The sequence below is a fragment of the Tupaia chinensis genome, unplaced genomic scaffold (assembly GCF_000334495.1).
Source record: "Tupaia chinensis unplaced genomic scaffold, TupChi_1.0 Scaffold000311_2, whole genome shotgun sequence".
In the NCBI taxonomy this organism is placed as follows: domain Eukaryota; kingdom Metazoa; phylum Chordata; class Mammalia; order Scandentia; family Tupaiidae; genus Tupaia; species Tupaia belangeri.
This window is the reverse complement of record NW_006159803.1, coordinates 6,800,120-6,822,671: the sequence shown is the minus strand read 5'-3', so window position 1 is coordinate 6,822,671 and position 22,552 is coordinate 6,800,120. Positions and strand designations below refer to the sequence as shown.

Below are 22,552 nucleotides of genomic sequence, written 5' to 3'. Positions count from 1 at the left end.
AGAGATAGAGAGAGAAAGGGAAAGAACGCAAGTTACCAGGTTCAGCACTCGAAACATGGTTGGCCACATGGGAGCCCAGCCCCTTAATCTCATGCCACTTACTGGCCCTTCATTTTTTTTTTAAGGGTGAACAATAGCCCACAATATGGACATACTGTATTTTGTTTATCCATTCATGAGTTGATGGACATTTGGGTTGTTTTCACTTTTTGGCTATTCTTAATAATGTTTCTATAAACATTTATGTCCAAGTTTTTATGTGGGCAAATGTTTTTAATTCCCCCAAGTGTACACTTAGAAATGGAGTTCTGGGACCAGCAGTTAGCATAGTGGCTATGTCGCTGGACTCCCACGTAGTCGACCGCGGTTCGAGTCCTGGACCCGGTGGCTTAGACTCACACCGGGCACATGTGCGTGCATGCCCAAGATCCCGAGAGGAGAATGGAGGAGAAGGGAGTGCGGCGTGGCCACCCCCCCTGGCGGGTGATGTCTCGCTTTCTGTCTCTATGTCTCTCTCTGTCTGGAGAGCACACCCACCCTATAGCGAAAACCTCTCAAAAAAAATAAAATAAAAATGGAGTTCTTGGGCCAGTAGGTGCTATGGTGGTTAAGGTGTTGGACTCCTACATGGCCAACCATGGTTCAAGTACTGGACCTTGTGGATTCTTTCTCATTTATGTCCTCCCTCCCCCATGTCATGAGTGCATATGCCCTATAGCAAATTAAATAATAATAATAAAATTAAATAAATAATTCTTCTTTTTAAAAAATAGAGCTCGGGACCAGCAGTTAGCGTAATGGCTATGTCGCTGGACTCCCATGTAATCGACCGCGGTTCGCGTCCCGGACCTGGTGGCTTAGACTCACAACAGGCACGTGTGCGTGTGTGCCCAAGATCCCAAGAGGAGAATGGAGGAGAAGGGATTGCGGCGTGGCCACCCCCCCTGGGGGGTGATTTCTCGCTTTCTGTCTCTCTGTCTCTGTCTGTCTGTCTGGTGAGCACATGCACCCTATAGCAAAAACCTCTAAAAAAAAAAAAGGAGCTCTTGAGTCATATAGTAGTGACTCTGTTTAATGTTTTGAAGCAATATGTTATTCTCCCAAATGGCTGCATCATTTTACATTGCCACCAACAATGTTCCAATTTCTCCATATCCTTGCCAACACTAATGCTTTGTCATTTTGATTATTGTCATTCTAGTGGCTATAAAGTGGTATCTCAATGTGGTTTTGATGTGCATTTTCCTAGTGACTAATGATGTTAGGCATCTTTTCACATGCTTACTATCCATATATCTCTTTGAAGGAAGAATTCAATTTCTCTACCTATTATTTAGTCTGGTTATTTGTCTTTTTATTGTTGAATTTTAAGTGTTCTTTATATATTCTGGTTACTAGGCCTTTATCAGAGATATAATTAACAAATATTTTCTACTATTATGTGGGTTGTCTTTTTCACTTTCTTTTTTATTATTATTATTTTATTTTACTTTTTTATATACATTCAATCATATTATTTAGCTTACAAAGTGAACATTTCAATGTGAACATTTCTCCCCAGTCCAGTTGATCAAAACATCTTCCACCAATGACACCACACCTCCCCATCCTATCAATGCTCTTGTATCCCTCTGACACCACACCTCCCCATCCTATCAATGCTCTGTCTCTGTATCCCTCCTCCAAATGTCCTTCCTTAAGTCCCTCTTCTCCACACACTCCACTTCTGGCACTAACCCCCATCTCTTCTGTTTGTACAACCTTAGGTCAATCAGTTTCAGTCACAGAGTGCAGACACTCAGTATATATTAAGTGGGGACATACAATGTCTCTCCTTCATAGCCTGGCTTGCTTCACTCAACAGTAAATCATCCATATTCTTCCACTTTCTGTCAAAAGTCAGGGTTTTGTTGTTTTTTATGGCTGAATAGTATTCCATAGGGTATATGTGCCACAGTTTTCAATCCATTCATCCATCCGTACAGGGGCATTTGGGTTAGTTCCATGTCTTAGCAATCGTGAATAGTGCCACAATAAAACTCGATGTGCAAGCACTTTTCTTTTTCACTTTCTTGATAGTGTTCTCTGAAGAACAAAAGTTTTAGTTTTATGAAGTCCAACTTACCTATTTTTTTCTTTGCTTACTTTTATATTTGGCATTATATCTAATAAACTACTGTCTAAACCAAGGTAGTAAAGATTTTTGCCTATTTTTTCCTAAGAATTTAATAGTTTTATATTTAGGTCCTTATGCTATCTTGAGTTAATTTTTAAAAATAATTATTTTCTCTAACTTTATGTATTTATTTTAATTTCATCAGAGGGGGATAGAGTGAATGAGAGAGAGAGAGAGAAAGTGAGAAAGAAAGCGGCCGGGTCCAGGACTCAAACTACAGTTGGCCATGTGGGAATCCAGTGCCCTCAACCACCACACCACCTGCTGGCCCCAAGTTAATTTTTATATGTATAGTGTGAAGTAGGAGTTTAACTTTATTCTTTTGAATATTGCATCCAGTTGTTGCAGCATGTATTATTTAAAAACTGTTATTTTCCCCACTGAATTGTCTCTGAACCCTTCTCAAAAACTGGTTGATCATAAATGTATGAATTTGTTTCTGAACTCTCAGTCCTATTCCATTTGTCTCTATGTCTATCTTTATGCTAGTGCCACACTGTCTTGATTACTCTAGCTTTGTAATAAGTTTTCTTTTTGTTTGTGTCTGCTAGGCCCTGACTTAAAATTAGCAAGTGCTAATCTCAAATTTGTGGTTTAGTTTTTTTCAAGAGTATATTGACTATTCTGGAACCCTTGTAGTCTTCAGTATACAAGACTTGGACTTGGTTTATTAAATTTATTCAATGGGGACAGCTCCATAGCACAGCAGTAATACATTGCTCAAGAGAAGCAGGATTCCACATGGAGGCTGCAGTTCAAATCCCCACCCCAATCAGCTTGAAACATTTCAGGCACGCACACAGGTGCCCATGCTCTGACGGGTGGCATGCTGCAGGAAGAGGATCCCAGAATGACTAGACTCCGTGGAAGGTGCTCATCTCTCTTTCTCTTACTCTCTCTCCCTATCACATGTGTGTATATACACTCTATCATAAGTAAAGAAAAATGCTGCTTCAATTGAACTATCTTTAAGTTTGCCTATACTTTCTTCCACTAGTTCAAATCAGCTCTTAAGTCTTTCTACCTTCCAACTGCAAAATTTCTATTTGGTTCTTTTTCTCATTTCTAGCTCTTCTTGCTATTTTTTATTTGGTGAGACATTACTCACATGCTTTAATTCTTTAGGCATGGTTTCCTCTAGTTCTTTGAACATATTTATAAATCTGAGTCAGTGTCTTTGTCTAGTAAGTCCCAAATCTGGGATTCCTCAAGGATAATTTCTGTTGACTGGGAATTTCTTTCTTCTGACTGGACCATACTTTCTTTTTTCTTTTTTTGGTGCATGTACTGTATTTTTTTTTTTTTTATTGAAAACAGAACATTTTAAAAATACAGTGTGGTTGGGACCAGCAGATAGCATAGTGGTTATGCCGCTGAACTCCCACATGGCCTGAACTCCCACCATGTGGCCAATTATGGTTTGAAACCCAGATAGGTGGCTTGAAAGTCATGCTGGGTGCATGTGCATGCATGCCCAAGATAATGCAGCATGGCCACCCCCTATTAGGGGGTGATTTCTAACTTTCTCTCTCACTATGTCTATCTTTCTCTCTCTCCTGCAAGCATGAGGGTTGCCCTAAGGTGAAAACTTATATTTAAAAAATAGTAATAATAATACAATGTGGCAACTCTGGACATCAGATTCCTCTCCCCTCCCTGGGTTTGTTGTTGTTGCTATTTGTTATTGTTAGTTGTTGCTGCTGTTACTAATTATTTCAATGACTTTCCTGAATTAATTCTGTAAAGCCTGTATTCTTTATTATGTGTGACCAGTGAAGTCTTTCCTTAATGAACTTAATAGCCAATAGTAAATAGAGATTTTTTTTTAATGCCTTAAACCAGTAAGCCTCCCATCTTTTTTTTTTTTTTTTTTGGGAAGGTTTTTTTTTTTTTTTTTGGGAAGGTTTTTTTTTTTTTTTTTGGAGGGGTTTTTTTTTTTTTTCGCTATAGAGCGCGTGCGCGCGCCAGACAGACAGAGAGAGACATAGAGACAGAAAGCGAGAAATCACCCACCAGGGGGGATGGTCACGCCGCAATCCCTTCTCCTCCATTCTCCTCTCGGGATCTTGGGCACGTACGCACACGTTCCCGGCGGGAGTTTTAAGCCACCGGGTCCAGGACACGAACCGCGGTCGACTACGTGGGAGGCCAGCAACATAGCCATTACGCTAACTGCTGGTTCCCTAAGCCTCCCATCTTTTTTTTTTTTTTTTGGAGGGGTTTTTTTTTTTTTTCGCTATAGAGCGCGTGCGCGCGCCAGACAGACAGAGAGAGACATAGAGACAGAAAGCGAGAAATCACCCACCAGGGGGGATGGTCACGCCGCAATCCCTTCTCCTCCATTCTCCTCTCGGGATCTTGGGCACGTACGCACACGTTCCCGGCGGGAGTTTTAAGCCACCGGGTCCAGGACACGAACCGCGGTCGACTACGTGGGAGGCCAGCAACATAGCCATTACGCTAACTGCTGGTTCCCTAAGCCTCCCATCTTTTTTTTTTTTTTTTGGAGGGGTTTTTTTTTTTTTTCGCTATAGAGCGCGTGCGCGCGCCAGACAGACAGAGAGAGACATAGAGACAGAAAGCGAGAAATCACCCACCAGGGGGGATGGTCACGCCGCAATCCCTTCTCCTCCATTCTCCTCTCGGGATCTTGGGCACGTACGCACACGTTCCCGGCGGGAGTTTTAAGCCACCGGGTCCAGGACACGAACCGCGGTCGACTACGTGGGAGGCCAGCAACATAGCCATTACGCTAACTGCTGGTTCCCTAAGCCTCCCATCTTTTTTTTTTTTTTTTGGAGGGGTTTTTTTTTTTTTTCGCTATAGAGCGCGTGCGCGCGCCAGACAGACAGAGAGAGACATAGAGACAGAAAGCGAGAAATCACCCACCAGGGGGGATGGTCACGCCGCAATCCCTTCTCCTCCATTCTCCTCTCGGGATCTTGGGCACGTACGCACACGTTCCCGGCGGGAGTTTTAAGCCACCGGGTCCAGGACACGAACCGCGGTCGACTACGTGGGAGGCCAGCAACATAGCCATTACGCTAACTGCTGGTTCCCTAAGCCTCCCATCTTTTGTAAAGTACTTTTATGTGTCTCTTTTGGAGCATGCCTTCACTGATCAGATAGGCAGTTTACAACTCTGCCTTAGTATTCACTTTCCAGTTGTACAGAGTCTCACAGTAAGAGATTCGGGCTTTCCCAGGTCTTTCTTGTGCATAACGATAGTCCTGCATATGCACATGGCCTTCTAGATTCCCAAGAATTTGTCTGAGCTTCTCAAAGCCTCCTGTGAACATTTCCAATTTTTTCTTTTTTTTTTTTATTTAGCCTCCTGTTATTCTTAATTGAAATCACTGCTCAGAAACCCACAATATTTTTTTAAATTCCCACTGATTGTTTTTGACAAACACCTTAGCAATAAGGCTGTTAACACAAAGTTCTTAGTCAGATCAAAGAAAGACAAAGCTCTGAAAATACACACTGTATATACACACTCTATCATGAATAAAGAAAACACTCTATATACACACTCTATCATGAGTAAAGAAAACACTGTATATACACACTCTACATGAGTAAAGAAAAATATTACTTCAATTGAACTATCTTTAAGTTTGCCTATACTTTCTTCCACTAGTTCTAATTTGTTCTTAAGTCTGTCTACCTTTCAACTGCAAAATTTCTTTTTTTTTTTTTTAGTAGGTGGTGTGATGGTTAAGGTGCTGGACACTCCCACATGGGTGACTGAGGTTTGAGACACAGACCTGGTGGCTTCAACTACAAAATTTCTATTTGGTTCTTTTTCTCATTTCTAGCTCTTTATGCTATTCTTTACTTGGTGAGACATTACTCACATACTTTACTTCTTTAGGCATGGTTTCGTCTAGTTCTTTGAATGTATTTATAAATCTGAGTTGTCTGTCTTACTAGACAAAGACAATCTGTTGGCAACCTCCAATACATTACATAGTGACAATTCTCTGGGAATAAGGCTTTTTGGGATGCTCCAAACCTATTCTGTTCCCCACTATTGACTGCCAGTTTGCTGGTGTTCATAACTACCATAAGTTGGTCAGTTCTCAAGGCTACCATGGAGGTAGGATGAAGGGGTTGGAACAAGAGCAAGTTAAAATACCACAGTATTCACTGTTCTGATTGATATTTAACTACTCTTCTTAAGTGCTTCAAGATTATTATAAGCCTTTGGTTAATTTTCAGAGCTCTGAAAAAGTTGATTTTGACCATTTTTTGCTAGTGTTCTCATTGCTTTTGTGGAGAAGTGGTTTTTCCAGAGGTCCTTACTCCACCATTCTGTAAGTGCTTCTCCTGAAGGAACACATAAATATTAACCTGATTGAAGTCTACTTTTTATTTTGGTCTTATTTCTACTCAACAAAGTAAAATGTTTCTTTCTTCTTTTCTCCTTTAGTGAGTAAATCATAAAATTCACAGAAAAAACATTAAAAAAATTTTATGTTCTAATTTTTTTTTTTTTGTTTTTAGTAGTTTCCTTGTACTGTGGTGCTACAGAAGAAAATATCAGGAGCAAGTTGGACCTAAACTGTTTCTTTCCAAAGTATATATCCAGAAGCACTATCCTATCTATTTTTATGTTAGTCATGAAATGACGTAGGGATTGTATACCTACTCAATGAAGGATTGGAAGAGGATATATACTATTCCAGAAAAAAGGGGCTGTTTTGCCCGAGTTTCCTTTTCGCTATAGAGCGCGTGCGCTCGCCAGACAGACAGAGAGAGACATAGAGACAGAAAGCGAGAAATCACCCACCAGGGGGGATGGTCACGCCGCAATCCCTTCTCCTCCATTCTCCTCTCGGGATCTTGGGCACGTACGCACACGTGCCCGGCGTGAGTTTTAAGCCACCGGGTCCAGGACACGAACCGCGGTCGACTACGTGGGAGTCCAGCAACATAGCCATTACGCTAACTGCTGGTTCCCTAAGCCTCCCATCTTTTGTAAAGTACTTTTATGTGTCTCTTTTGGAGCATGCCTTCACTGATCAGATAGGCAGTTTACAACTCTGCCTTAGTATTCACTTTCCAGTTGTACAGAGTCTCACAGTAAGAGATTCGGGCTTTCCCAGGTCTTTCTTGTGCATAACGATAGTCCTGCATATGCACATGGCCTTCTAGATTCCCAAGAATTTGTCTGAGCTTCTCAAAGCCTCCTGTGAACATTTCCAATTTTTTCTTTTTTTTTTTTATTTAGCCTCCTGTTATTCTTAATTGAAATCACTGCTCAGAAACCCACAATATTTTTTTAAATTCCCACTGATTGTTTTTGACAAACACCTTAGCAATAAGGCTGTTAACACAAAGTTCTTAGTCAGATCAAAGAAAGACAAAGCTCTGAAAATACACACTGTATATACACACTCTATCATGAATAAAGAAAACACTCTATATACACACTCTATCATGAGTAAAGAAAACACTGTATATACACACTCTACATGAGTAAAGAAAAATATTACTTCAATTGAACTATCTTTAAGTTTGCCTATACTTTCTTCCACTAGTTCTAATTTGTTCTTAAGTCTGTCTACCTTTCAACTGCAAAATTTCTTTTTTTTTTTTTTAGTAGGTGGTGTGATGGTTAAGGTGCTGGACACTCCCACATGGGTGACTGAGGTTTGAGACACAGACCTGGTGGCTTCAACTACAAAATTTCTATTTGGTTCTTTTTCTCATTTCTAGCTCTTTATGCTATTCTTTACTTGGTGAGACATTACTCACATACTTTACTTCTTTAGGCATGGTTTCGTCTAGTTCTTTGAATGTATTTATAAATCTGAGTTGTCTGTCTTACTAGACAAAGACAATCTGTTGGCAACCTCCAATACATTACATAGTGACAATTCTCTGGGAATAAGGCTTTTTGGGATGCTCCAAACCTATTCTGTTCCCCACTATTGACTGCCAGTTTGCTGGTGTTCATAACTACCATAAGTTGGTCAGTTCTCAAGGCTACCATGGAGGTAGGATGAAGGGGTTGGAACAAGAGCAAGTTAAAATACCACAGTATTCACTGTTCTGATTGATATTTAACTACTCTTCTTAAGTGCTTCAAGATTATTATAAGCCTTTGGTTAATTTTCAGAGCTCTGAAAAAGTTGATTTTGACCATTTTTTGCTAGTGTTCTCATTGCTTTTGTGGAGAAGTGGTTTTTCCAGAGGTCCTTACTCCACCATTCTGTAAGTGCTTCTCCTGAAGGAACACATAAATATTAACCTGATTGAAGTCTACTTTTTATTTTGGTCTTATTTCTACTCAACAAAGTAAAATGTTTCTTTCTTCTTTTCTCCTTTAGTGAGTAAATCATAAAATTCACAGAAAAAACATTAAAAATAAATTTTATGTTCTAATTTTTTTTTTTTGTTTTTAGTAGTTTCCTTGTACTGTGGTGCTACAGAAGAAAATATCAGGAGCAAGTTGGACCTAAACTGTTTCTTTCCAAAGTATATATCCAGAAGCACTATCCTATCTATTTTTATGTTAGTCATGAAATGACGTAGGGATTGTATACCTACTCAATGAAGGATTGGAAGAGGATATATACTATTCCAGAAAAAAGGGGCTGTTTTGCCCGAGTTTCCTGTAGGCAGAGAGCAGAGTTTTTAAATGGATGCTATGTGATTACTCAACTTTTAATTTCACTTTGCTGCTATCTACCCCTTCTCAACAGCTTTCTTAAAATAGCAGATGCTGAGACGAGTGAGATGCAAAATAAACCCATAATCAGTACATTCCTCTTCTTGAGCAAAACTGGACTTAGTAAAGGACCTTGGGTGACAGACAACTGGTGACTAGTCCTTCATTCGTAGTGATAATCTTTGGACAAATTCTAAAAGATAGTGAACAGTATTTTCAGGAGGAGCAAGTAGAATATTTGCATGTATGACCTCATCCACAAGCTCCATATAAACAGGAGGTGGAGGTGAGTAGTCAGACTCAAAACCAGTTCCAGGCCCAGTAATTTCCAAGCAGATCAAGACCATGGCAGGCTTCGGTTCTATGCTACTGCCCCTGGGTCTGTTTTTATACCTGATACTGCCGTTTTCTTCTGCCAGCCCTCCAAATCACAGAGACCCCTGCATGATCTTTGATGAGGTTTCCACCACCACCAGCCCAGGAATCAAGGTTAATTCTGATGTCTTTGAAAACAACACAGTCTACTTAGGTGAGTAGAAGTTGTTCTCTCTACTGTCCTTTGTCCTCTGAAAGGAGTTAACTAGAATTTCAGGACATTTCCCTTTATTCCTGCTCTCAGTTATAAGGGGAAAAAAAAAAAAAAAAAAAAAAAAAAAAAAAAAAAAAAAAAAAAAAAAAAAAAAAAAAAAAAGGTGTTTTGGAACCAGGTGGGAAGTAAGGAGAAAAAGGGAAAGAATGAGAATATGTAAGAGTAGACTGGGGGTACTTTTCTGCCTGCATGTTCCTGAGTGGACCTCAGCCACAAGAGGCGTAAAGTCCCAACACTCAGATTAACTGAGTCTCTGCAACAGCACACCTAGAGCAAATTCTCTGAGTCAAATAAAAAGGGCCCTTTTATTATCTAAAGGGATAAAAATTGCATGACAGTATATTATCTTTTTACATACATTTGACAAAAGCAGTGCTACTATGAATTATATACTATAAAACTCCAGGAGATACTATTGGTATTTGGTCTGTGGGTGAAAAAATCTAGTGATTGAAATCCACCTTCTAAATGAGGAGCCTGAAGCTTAGAGAAGCTGAATGACTTGCTCAGAGTCTCACTCTTAGTGGCAGAACTGGCTCTTGAATCTTCGTCATTTCATTCTTAACCCAATACTTTTCTTAGAAGTATTTAGTAAATATATTATAAATTCCCTTTTTGGATCAGCCAAACATCTGAGTCCAAAGTATGCTTTCTAATTGTTTTATAATAGCAATGCCAACATTTACCATGGTGATTTACAATGTATTAATGCATTCAGTCCTCATAATGACTAATTAGGTAAATAGATATCATTGTTGTGTTGAAGAGAAAACAGAGGCAGAGATGCTAAGTGTCATCCTCAGGTCACAGAGCTACTTAAATTGTGGAGCCAGGACATGAACAAACATTCTGGCTTTAGAGACTGCCCTGAACCAGTGCACATCTCTCAATTAGAATAATGAGAGGTGACACTTCTCCCTGTGAGCTAGGTATGTTTTAGAGGTAAATGTTATCTTCCTAATTTTACAGACAAGAAATGAGGCGCATAGATGTTAAAATTTTACCCAAAGTCACTAGGAAGAAATACAGTTAATAAATCATGCAGCTAAGATTTATCTAGTGCAGTACAGGAACCTGTCTTCTTATCTATTATGTCATCCAGCCTCTCATAAAAGTCTAAGCAGATTTGGGACCAGCAGTTAGCGTAATGGCTATGTCGCTGGACTCCCATGTAGTCTACCATGGTTCGAGTCACAGACTGGTGGCTTAAACTCACACCAGGCACATGTGCATGCATGCCCAGGATCCTGAGAGGAGAATGGATGAGAAGGGATTGCGCCATGGCCATCCCCTCGGGGGGTGATTTCTCACTTTCTGTCTCTCTGTCTCTCTCTGTCTGTCTGGAGAGTGCACACGCCCTATTAGAAAAACCTCTCAAAAAAATTAATTAATAAAAAAAAAAGTCTAAGCAGATTTCAGAGACCACCAGGATGCTATCCACACTTGTGGTCCACAGATTCCAGACTTCGGCAGGTGAAGAACCATGAAGTGCCTTCATACACTCATCCTAGCTTGTCTTTTTTCCTATTTTTTCATAGGAACTGCCACGAAGTGCTTCAGTTGTGATGGGGTTAACTAGGTCATTCTCCCAGGCAGTGAAACTTGTCTTTCTAGGGCAGGGAGGATAGTCTTGCAATTCAGGATGAACACCAGGTAGTCTTATGTGACCAAGGGAAAGTCCTTATAGGGTCAGAGGCCCTATTGCAAAAGAGGCACAGGCCCTGAAGGAAGAGAGTGTAGCACTTAACAACTGAACAAGGTGAAGGGTTTGCTATTGAAATGGAAAACCAAGAGATCTATTATGTGAGGATGCTGTGAAGGGGAGTTATGGGTGCCTGCTGAAAGGAGGAAGGCAAGAGAAGGATGAACCAGGACATCCACTTGGGAAAAAAGGCAGTTACAGCAGTTAAAGAGGCTGTTGGCAAAGCCAGGAGACGGAGGAGAGAGTGAAGGTCCCTTAAAGGTCGACAAATGCCACCAGCTCTTCCCTAAGCTTTATCAGATTCCATCTCAGAACAGAAACATGCCTGGGCTATGTGGTGAACTGACTCACTCCAGAAATGACTTAGGGAAAAGAGATAGAAGTGTCAGATTCCACATCTATGATGACCCAGCAGTAACATGATAGCCTTGGACAGTGTCATTACCAGGACTCAGGACTTCTTAAATGCCCACCCAGGCCAATTAATTTCCTTTTTTTGTTTGTTTGTTTGTTTGAGAGGTTTATGCTATAGGGCGCGTGTGCTCGCCAGACAGACAGAGAGAGACAGAGAGACAAAAAGCGAGAAATCACTCCCCAGGGGGGATGGCCATGCCACAATCCCTTCTCCTCCATTCTCCTCTCGGGAGCTTGGGCACGCACACACACGCACCCGGCATGAGTTTTAAGCCACCGGGTCCAGGATGCGAACCACAGCCGACTACATGGGAGTCCAGTGACATAGCCATTACACTAACTGCTGGTCCCCTTATTTTGGTTTTGAAATTATTCTAGATTTCAGGGTGAGGTCAACATTGGTAAACTACATGCAAATGGCATGGCAGGTCCCAAGAAACAACTGCAGCTCAGGCAATATCTTCAAACAGGTTCCCTAGGTCTGTCTCATACAGTGACATTAACATTAAGACTGTTGGGTAAGCAGCTGCCTCCATTTCTTACTTCTATGGGCAAGGACATAATTTGCCTGACTTTCCTCCTGAACTCCCAGTTTAAAGGGCACTATTCAACATTGGATACATGACTTTGTAAATTAGTCACTGAGTAGTTATTTAGTACCGTGCCCAACTGTGACCTGGTCAGATACTGGCACAGATGAAACCATAGTGCATAACGCATGCCAGAATATAATTAAATATTCAACTCTACATTTTTTTTCTTTAATGTAAATATTTCAGTAATGAGAAGAAAAGAAGGCTAAATTGACCCAGAGGTAGCACCTAAATAAGATCTTGGGTTGGAAGTGGGGAGAGGGTGTATGATGGGAAGGAAGGATTCCAGAAGGCAGCCAGCCACAGGGGGCAAGGCGAGGATACATTTGCAGAGCAGAGGGATACATGGCTGCTGCTAGAGTGGGAATGCAAACAGCAGAGTGAGGCTAAATCCTAGGGTCCTAAAAGCCATGTGCTGGGAATGATCATCAACAGAATAGGAGTAGAAGTACATAAGCAGGATGTTTAGATACTCTAGAGAGAAGACACTGAAGGCTTTGGACAGGAGTGTGTCCTGATGGGCATATTGTATGAGTCTGACAAGTCAGCCTGAAGAAAGAACCTGAGGCCAGAAATCCAAATAATACAGGTATCCAGAAGAGAAAAGAGAGAATTTCAACTGGAGTGAAAGGGGAAAAGCAGAAGAAAGGACAGAGGCAAGAGCCATCCCTCTAGAAGAGCTGACACACTCAATGACTGTCCAGATGATGCCATCACTTTCATCTCCCACCCACCATTATGCACAGAGACAGGACAAATGCCAGGTGCTCACTGAGCAAGTCTAGGTTTGTGGGATCTGGACCAGCCAACCTTGATTAGCAAAACAAAGAACTGTAACACAGAAATGTAGTGTGCTAAAAATAATAAATAAGAACAATTACGATTTACCCAATTTAACCAAGTACTGAACTCTTCATATTCTGCTCCTTAATCCTCCTAGGACCCTTCCAAGATAAGGATCACGATCTCAGATAATAAAAGATAATATCGTTACCCCCAGACCTAGAGCAAATTGGATATTTTAAAAGTATTTGTGGAGTAAATGATGGACCAGGAGACCTAGGCACAGAGTCTAAATTATTTGCTCCTAAATGTCAGAGCCAGAACTCAGATCCAGGACTGATTGGTTCTATTGTGTCAAATGATCAACTCTGCTTTGTTAAAGAAATATTGGGTTATCAGAAAAGTCATGAAAATACAAAAAATACAAGAAAGTATTTTTCTGTTTTTCTGTGTAAACATGCATCATGACTTTTCTGACAATCCAATAGTTGGAGGAATTTTGGGTAGCTGAGAGTGCCCTGAAGAGAACAACATGCTAGCTTAGAGGAATTTGCAGAGAAAGTACCTTCTAAGGGAGGAAATGGAGAGACTGAACTGAATTCCCCAACACCATTAACAGGCCAGCAGGCTGAACTATTGAATAGAATTACCAAGTGGCAAGGAGGTCCACTGTGAGTGTATGCTAGGCTAGGCCACAGGGGAGGGCTTGCCTGAGTGAATAACCCTGAGGATTACTTGACAGGTACTTGGATTATGACTCTTGTGGCTCAGATTCCTCCCCGTTCCCATACCCTGAGCAGCAGAAATCAAGAGAATCAGCGTTTCCAGCACCAGGAACCAGGCTTTGCTTTTACTTGGCATGACATTCCCTTATATTCATGGGCTTCTCAGGAGCCCACCTGACCCTTCCACATACATAAATCCCTTCCATCCCCACACTGCCCCATAAAGAAGACATAGTAGGCCTCATCTGAAAAAGAAGTCCTGGCCCCAGGTTACGGGATTCACTTTGGCCAGCCATTGTGGCACGATGATAATACAAGTGCCTTTAAGGCTGGAAGTCATTTGGTAGACCATGGGTTCAGATCTCCTGGTCAGCCTGGAAACATGCCTTATATGTGTGGGCAACCCAGGATCTGGAGGGCAGGGAAAATGCATTGTGACATAATGAGAGTCTGTGAAAGGGGCTTATTTCACTTTTTTTCTCCTCTGCACATCCACATTCATGCACTGTCACTAGAGAGAGAGATTCACTCCTAAGATCTCACCCCTGTATGTAGAAAAAACAGTAAAAAAAATAATAAGTCTTACTTTGTCTACTTTTCACTGTAGAAAACTAAGAAACACAAAGAAAGCACCTGTAATCTCACTACCAAGAAATCACTACAGTGAATATCTTGCTGTATTTCCTTCCAGACTTTCTTCAACTTCTTTTACAAAAAATAGGATATTATCTGTACATATTCATCATCATTTCTTTTTTTCACACCCTATACCCTTGGGCTCACCTCACAGCTGGCTGACTAATCTCTCATCATTTTTCCTCTCAGTAAGGATTCCTGTGACTTCAAACGTCAGCTCTGTGGTCCTGCGAGCACTGGACAAGAACAACAACTCAGTGGGCTTCTGGCAAGGAGCAGACATGACGTGCAATAGCAGCTTTCTATATCACGTGCAGTATTTACACAACACATTCTTCGAGGCAAATTGGAAGGCCTTTAATGTAAAGAACATCACTGAAGTTGAGCTACAGTAAGAACCAATCTTTGTTTTGGGTTTTTTAAGTTTTATGTTGGGTTTACACACTTTCCCACTGACCTTGGAGGACTGAAATATAATCTAAATGTGATATGGAAAATTCAGCAGTTATATTTCTTTTCTGCCTCACCATTCTGCCACATCTTTCATCTGAAGGAGTTCACACACACACCCCCAACAGTTACACTCAACATAAAGAACTGGGTATTCTTTTTTTTTTTTTTTTAAAGAGAGGTTTTCACTATAGGGCGCGTGCACTCGCCAGACAGACAGAGAGAGACAGAGAGACAGAAAGCGAGAAATCGCCCCCCCAGGGGGGATGGCCACGCCGCAATCCCTTCTCTTCCATTCTCCTCTCAGGATCTTGGGCACGCACGCACACGTGCCCGGTGTGAGTTTAAAGCCACTGGGTCCGGGATGCGAACCATGGTCGACTACGTGGGAGTCCAGCGACATAGCCATTATGCTAACTGCTGGTCCCTGAACTAGGTATTCTTTTTATTTCTAATTCTTTACATTCAGAATTAAAAATTTTTTAAAACATAGATCTATCTTCAGAATAGCTTGCTAATAGTAATATGATGATTATGTAATAAAATTAGCTTCCTACTGTCACACAACAGATGCAAATACTGTGGTGATGCCACTCAAGGGCTCACATTACACTTGAACAACAAATCTTCCACCTAGATAGGGATTCGTTATTAGGTTTACCTTAAGACCCAAATGATGGGAGGTACTTATGCTCTTGGACTGCCATTTTGTACTGAAAGGACAGGTTTGGCGTCAGACTGAGTCCACTGTGAACAGCCACATCTCTGTGGAAGCTCGTGATGACATCATGCTTAGATAGGTCAAATCTAACTGGCTTTGGAGAAGAGGCTATTATGCCCAGAGTGGCATGCAAGAGTAGAATTCAAAGGCAGTTGCTGCAGTCCAGAGTAACAATGGCAGCAGCTATTTAGAGGCCAATTAAGATTAATTAGGGAAAAGACTTTCCTTTTTTCATTTTTTTTTTTGAGAGATTTTTCCTATAAGGTGTGTATGCTTGCCAGAGAAACAGAAAGAGAGAGAAAGAAATCAAGAAATCACTGCACAGGAGGGATGGCCACACCACAATCCCTTCTCCTTCATTCTCCTCTTGGGATCTTGGGCACACACACACATACACCCAGCATGAGTTTTAAGTCCAGGACTCCAACCAAGGTAGACTACGTGGGAGTCCAGCGACATAACCGTTATTCCATGTGCTGGTCCTTCAAGGACTTTCCTTTCATCTCAGCCCGTTAAAGTCTTGACACTTCATGCAAAAACAGATTAAAGACCTAAGGGTAACAATCTGAAAAAAAAAAAGAAAAAAATAAAACAGCATAGTTTCACTGACAACATGGTCTCCAGACCATGTTCTAACTCTCACATCTGCCATGATATGCTGATCTCTGGTTGTTTACAATGTGTATGCATGCCCTTGGTCAGCAAGGCTGACTCCAGAGGAGGGGAGCCTCACATATTTATGGGATATACAGAAAGCAGGAAACCACTGTAGGGGACACTGTTCTTGTTAGGGCACAAAAGGAATAAGTGGTCCCTGCCCATGTCTCTTTACAATGAAATCAGCAGGGGAAGGCCTATATAAGAATATTTACTGAGGTTAAATACCACTGCTTCACATTCCCTAAACTCCTAGGCCAAGTCAGCACTCTCTAACTTCCTCTACCTTGCCAGGGCACAAATAACAACCATGAGCAATTACTCAACCAGTTGGCTGATCATTTATTTAAAATCTGTGTCTCTGAAGAGACAATGCCCAAAGGATAAGAACCATGCCCATCTTGTTCACCACTGTCCTCTCAGCACCAAGTAAAGTGATTGGCATGTAGTGTCCTTTCATTAATTATTTGAAAGTATGAACAAGGGACTAATATAATAATAGACCAATGATACAACAGCAGACCAAGCTGTATAAATCATTTAACAAATATTAAGCACTGTGATGTGTCAGTGTTGACAACAAAATCTACCATCAAGAAGTGCAGTAGAGGGTTATATCTCTGTGATGGAGTTAGTCTGGGTTTAATGACAATAGACAGAAATGACAACATAAAGAAGGTGAATTTATAATAAAATGGAGGTTTATTCAGTTCAGTTTAGAGGTCCAGGGTCTAGGAGCCCATTTTGGGTGAGGCTACAACATGGTAGAGGGCAGGACATTGAGCAGAGCAGCTGTCTATAAGTTTTTGCCTGTTCTGGTCTCCTTTCCCTTCTTATAAACTCACCAGAACTCAATCACAGAGGCCCCATCTACTGGCAGATATGACCAGGACAGGTATTATAGGCAGAGGGACTGGCTTGAAAGACCAGACATGTGTACAACATGTGGGGAGTTCATGGTGGGGAAATTAGTGGGGACAGAAGACGGGAGAGTTTGCCTAGAGGCTGACTAAGATCATGAAGGATCTTAGTCAAGACAGACAAGATAGAACACATCAATATTTAATGACCTGCTAATTGTGCCATAGAAAAAGTAAGCATAAAAGGAATTAAGAAGTTGGTATCCTTCAGGAAGGCAGCAGTGTAAACTGAATTTGTGAATTCCACAGAAGAGATCCTCACCATTTTCTCTAACTGATTTGCCTTCCACAGAGCCTTCAATGTCTACCTCAACAAGACAGCTACATTTTCTTCTGTGAAACTCAAAAATGCAAGTAAGTTCCTCTGTAGTCCATTGCATATCTGGCCATGAAATGTACCAGGCTGGAAAACTGCTTTGTGGGTGTCCTAGTAAAAAGGGTCTTGTTAACATGAATTATCCAGATACTGGCTGAATTTCCTGGCACCCTGAGACCTAAATAAGTTTTGCTCAATCTTTTATCCCATGCCCTGTGGGAAATAAAAGTCCTCTCCAAGATTTCTGCAAATTCCCAGAGGTCTTGTATTGTCAGTCACTGATACTCCAAACTCCTGCTTCCTCAGAAGCTATTTTTGTTCAATGCCACATAGATGCTGATATGAAAATTAGCATCTTCTTCCACAAAGAACTCCCACTCACACAAAGTCATCATGGGTATAGTAAACTGTAACCAAAGAGTTTTAAAGGGAATGGGGGTAGGGTATGGGGAGTTGCAAAAAGAAGAGTTGATATAATAGAAATATCAGTAATTTCATTTGTTCTGAGAGTGGTCTTCGGCTGCCATCACCACAGGAATCTTCACTGGCCATTCTCGGGGTATAGCACCCAACCTCACACCTTCCTGAGGTTCCTTGACCTTCTTCCCACTTCCTTTTCTCTTATTTCCCTGTAACAAGCTTAAATTCAAAGAAGTTCAGAAAATACAGGTAACTTGCCTAAAGCTACACAGAACAGAAACGGTGAAATGAGGACTCAATTCCACATCTTAAACTTTTTCTCCTTTCCTTAGGCTTACACCAAAACTGTAAAAATAATTTGATGATGTTTTAAAATATAAGACTAAACCAAGAATGAGAAACAGTAGTCTTTCTCAGTGTCAAGGTAACAGGTCCCCAAAACACTGAAGGACATTTAGCATACTGTAAATTTTCCTGCCAGTCATGCATTGCAACATGTTCAAAGGGGATGATTATTTTCAACTATAAATTTTAGAGTGTTTGTGCCTAATGAAATTTGTCTTAAGTCTGCCACTGTGTTGTTCAGAAATTTCTAAGACTAGGTGAATTTATAATAAAATAGAGGTTTATTCAGTTCAGTTTAGAGGTCCAGGGTCTAGGAGCCCATTTTGGGTGAGGCTACAACATGGTAGAGGGCAGGACATTGAGCAGAGCAGCTGTCTATAAGTTTTTGCCTGTTCTGGTCTCCTTTCCCTTCTTATAAACTTACCAGAACTCAATCACAGAGGCCCACATCCTATTGACTTTATCACACCCTTTATCCTATTGACTTTGTCACACCCTTACCCTGGGACACCATGAAGGGATTAAGTTTTCATGTGACACTTTTACAATACAACCAAGTCCCAACACATGGATTTCTGGGGAGAACATCCAAACGACAGCAAAACTATTATATGAAAGTCTTAACTATTACCTTGGTGGCTTCCTCTCCATGAAAAGACTGAGATAGCATTTCTTCCTCAAGGACCTTTTCTAGGTAAAAGCTGATTTAAAAGTCAAGGGGGAGGGTTATTTCTGGTCAGGACCTCTTAGCTCCAAGTTAATAAAACAGGGAGGGCTGGCCTGGTAGCCTAGTCGTTAAGGGAGCCAGATCCTACAAGGTACATCAAAGTTCAACTACTGGACTTAGTGGCTTGAAAAACATGCCAGACATGTGTGCATGCATGGTCTGAACCCCAACAGGATAGTGAAATGGAAGAGAAGAAATTGCAAGGGGACCACACCTCAAGGGAGTGCTTTTATTTTCTCTGTCTGTCTTTCCATCTCTCTCTCTTTCTGGCAAATGCATGTACCCTCTAACAATTAAAAAGAAAGGAAAAGAAATATAAGTGGTTGTGTTCTAACTTTCTTGCCTAGTGGCAGTCAGAAAAATATTTGTTAAGTAAGATAAGCAATGCCACAGAACTGGAAGGACCCTCTAGATAGGCAGAAGACTTTGTGCACCTGAGTTAGTCACTGGACATGTCCCTTCTTCCTCTTCTATGTAGTCCTCTCTGAGGTCTACTCAGATCTGTGGCAGTATCACTGCCAAGCTGCAGACTTCTCAGGACCAGACAAGCCTCCCAGGACTACAGGCCTGGTTTTCTCTTCCTCTCCACAAAATCACCTCACAGAATCAATGTCTGGTCAGATTCTACATGTAAAAATGATCAATGTCTCAGAACCACAGAACTAGGTTTTGGACAGGGCATCCTTCTACTAGTTCTAAAACAGCAATGGCATTCCTTAGTCTGGGTGGTACCTAGTTCTTGTAAGTCCTTGAAATTAGTGAAAAGGAAATAAAGCTATGCCATCCCTTATTATATTTGCACTGATTAATCCACTACTAAGGATATGAAGACATTCAAGAGCATACTACCCACTCCAATCAAATTCAGCAATTGTTTAAGTCTCTCCATTCTCATAGGATGATGCAGATCTTCAGGAGAGTTTCTTACTTATTTCTGCTACTTAACACACACTTGGCCCTGGAGAAATGTTTACTGAATTTTGCTCAGGAACTCTGGTTCAGGCCATATGTCAGACTAACTTCCTTTCTCTAGTGCTTACCTATCACCCAACAGAGGTTGATGTTACTTTTATTCCAGGGATGGTCACAACCACAGCCTCCATGACTTCCACTACCACGATTCCTAAGACTTCCGCTACCTCGACTCCCAAGACTTCTGCTACCTCGACTCCTAAGACTTCTAACACCAGCCCAACCAAAACGCCAACCCTAAGCACAACCAGAAGCATGGCCAACAGAGTTTTCAGCAGCCCCATCACAGATGCCATTCACATCTTGATTGCTTTTCTCACCTGCAAACTCCTCTTCTAAAAGACAACAAGAGAAACCATTGTTCCACCTCCACTGCATCCTCCTATGTTCAGGTCCAAGCTGGTACTTGGACATGTATGTGATTGAAGACTTTAGGTTCTCAAATGTACAACTCTACTGCCATTGCCATGAACTAAAATGGAGATCTGGGGGCACTCATCAGTGGGCCTGGGTCACATAGATGTTCAACTAGATCTTTCAGGACACAAACCATGCTTTTTCATTAATACTTACACTGGGCCTGAGCATAACTTTTTGAGTTCTGCCTCTCAGCTTAACATGTTGACAGTCAGTTCTACAGCCAATCTTAACTTCTGTTCACTGCCAAATTATTCCTCTGTGTCCCTGAGTTCTGTGGTAAGAATCCTTCCTTGTTTTCAAGATGATCTCAGATTTCTGACCAAATCCACTCAGGTCATGCTGAACTTCTGTGACTCATATGAATCAACTGAGGAAAAAGGAGAAATAGCCCCGAGGCTATGGGCAGCTTATTCTTTTATCCACATCAGTAGGTTTTGAAGGGCATAAGAATAAGACTATACCATGTCTGAGCAGCCAAGGATAGAAAAAGTATTCCATATAGGCATTTATACTTCAAGCAAGATAATGAATATATTAAATTCAATTATGTCTTTAATGAGTGATTAACTTAAAATATAGAGAAGGCTATCTAATTTTATTATTTTATACAGATATTTTTAAAATAATGAAATGGTGAATGTGTGAATGTTTTCAAAGGCCAAACCTAAGGGTAAAATTAATCAATTTTCATTCTCAAGTGCAAACTGATCACTTGTCTTCTAACAGTAATTTCCAATAAGAATTCAGCAAAATATTTATAATACTTAAGGTACAATGTAAAACCAAATGAAAACACGGTATTTTCTGTAATAATAAACAACAAAGTTTTTTCAAAATAATTGTGCTAAATTCCTGATTGCCAGCACTCTTTTCTGATCCCAAAAATGTGCACCTTTTAAGAGTTCAGACTCTATTCATTCTTCCCTCTCTTCCTTAGAACACCTTAGTACTATTCATTGTCACTTCCTGTTGTTTGTAACTGAACAAAGCCTCGTATGCAAATATTTAGTCTGTTTATTTATATATGCTTGGCTAAATAAAGTAATTGCAGGTTCCTCTATTAAGACAATTTGATGGTGATTTTTCTTTCTAGTGTCCAAAAAAAGACAGTAATATGAGCTAAACAACTATTCTCCCATTCAAGATTATCCATCTACTGAAGGCGTGGTAGTTAAGGCGCTGGACACTCCCACATGGCTGACCATGGTTCGAGTCCTAGACCTGGTGGCTTGCTTTCTCACTTTCCCTCTCTTGCTCTCTTCTGTTTCTCTCTCTGGTCAAATGAAAAGTAAATGAATGAATGAATAAAATTAAATAATTCTTTTTTTAAAAAAAAGAAATTCTTAACTTCTTCAGAGCTGCTGCTCCCTAGATAGATTCCATATTAGCCCTGAGGGAAGACCAAGTGGTCCCCCCAAAAGGCTGAGCAATTATAAGGGAATGGGAAAAAGCCTACAGATGCCCATTTAATCAGCATTTATCTTATTCATTACTACTAAAGTACCACAATAAATAACCTAATTTTTGTACTATGTAAGTTTCCACTTTTGTTAAGATTGCCACATTCTTTCCTCTACAAAAGTGCAAAAGGGGGACCAACAGTTAGTGTAATGGGTATGTTGCTGAACTCCCATGTAGTCGACTGCGGTTCAAGTCCCGGACCCGGTGGCTTAAACTCACACCGGGAAGGTGTGCCGGCGTGCCCAAGATCCCGAGAGGAGAATGGAGAAGGGATTGCAGCAGGGCCATCCCCCCTGGGGGGGGATTTCTCACTTTCTGTCTCTGTCTCTCTTTCTGGTGAATGCACGTGCCCTATAGCAAAAACCTCTCCCCTCCCCCCCCAAAAAAAGAGTGCAAAAGGGATTTTTACTACAATATAATTATACAAACAACACTTTTCTGATCTTGATAATGGTTATCTTCAACTGCTTTAGGTTCATTTATCAACAAATATTTTCTGAGCAGCTACTACATACCAGATATTATTCTGGGCTCTTGAGCCAATCAAAAATCCCTTCCCCCAAAGACCCCCATCCTAAGAATTCCTCACAAAGGTATCAATTCTTTTTTTAAACTTTTTTATCTTTATTTATGATAAAACACATGCATGCATGTGTGCATATGCATGTGTGTGTGTGTTTTAGAGAGAGATGAGCACCCTCCACAGGATCTGGTCACACCAGTCTCATTCCTCCTATTGAATCTTGGGCATTTACATGCATGTACACAGCATGCAAGTGAAGCTGACCACATGGGCTTCAAAGATGGTTGCCATGTGGGACCTGGCTTTTTATGAGCAGCACATTTCTG

General features: G+C 40.9%; 1 protein-coding gene across 1 annotated transcript; it reads left to right on the top strand.

Moving 5' to 3' along the window:
• Positions 1–8,917: 8,917 nt before the first annotated feature.
• PLET1 (placenta expressed transcript 1) lies at positions 8,918–21,424 on the top strand. Its single transcript, XM_006151010.3, has 4 exons — positions 8,918–9,381; positions 14,484–14,685; positions 17,335–17,396; positions 19,929–21,424. The coding sequence occupies exons 1-4, from the start codon at positions 9,198–9,200 to the stop codon at positions 20,159–20,161; spliced, it is 681 nt and encodes a 226-aa protein (XP_006151072.1). The 5' UTR covers positions 8,918–9,197; the 3' UTR covers positions 20,162–21,424.
• Positions 21,425–22,552: the final 1,128 nt, after the last annotated feature.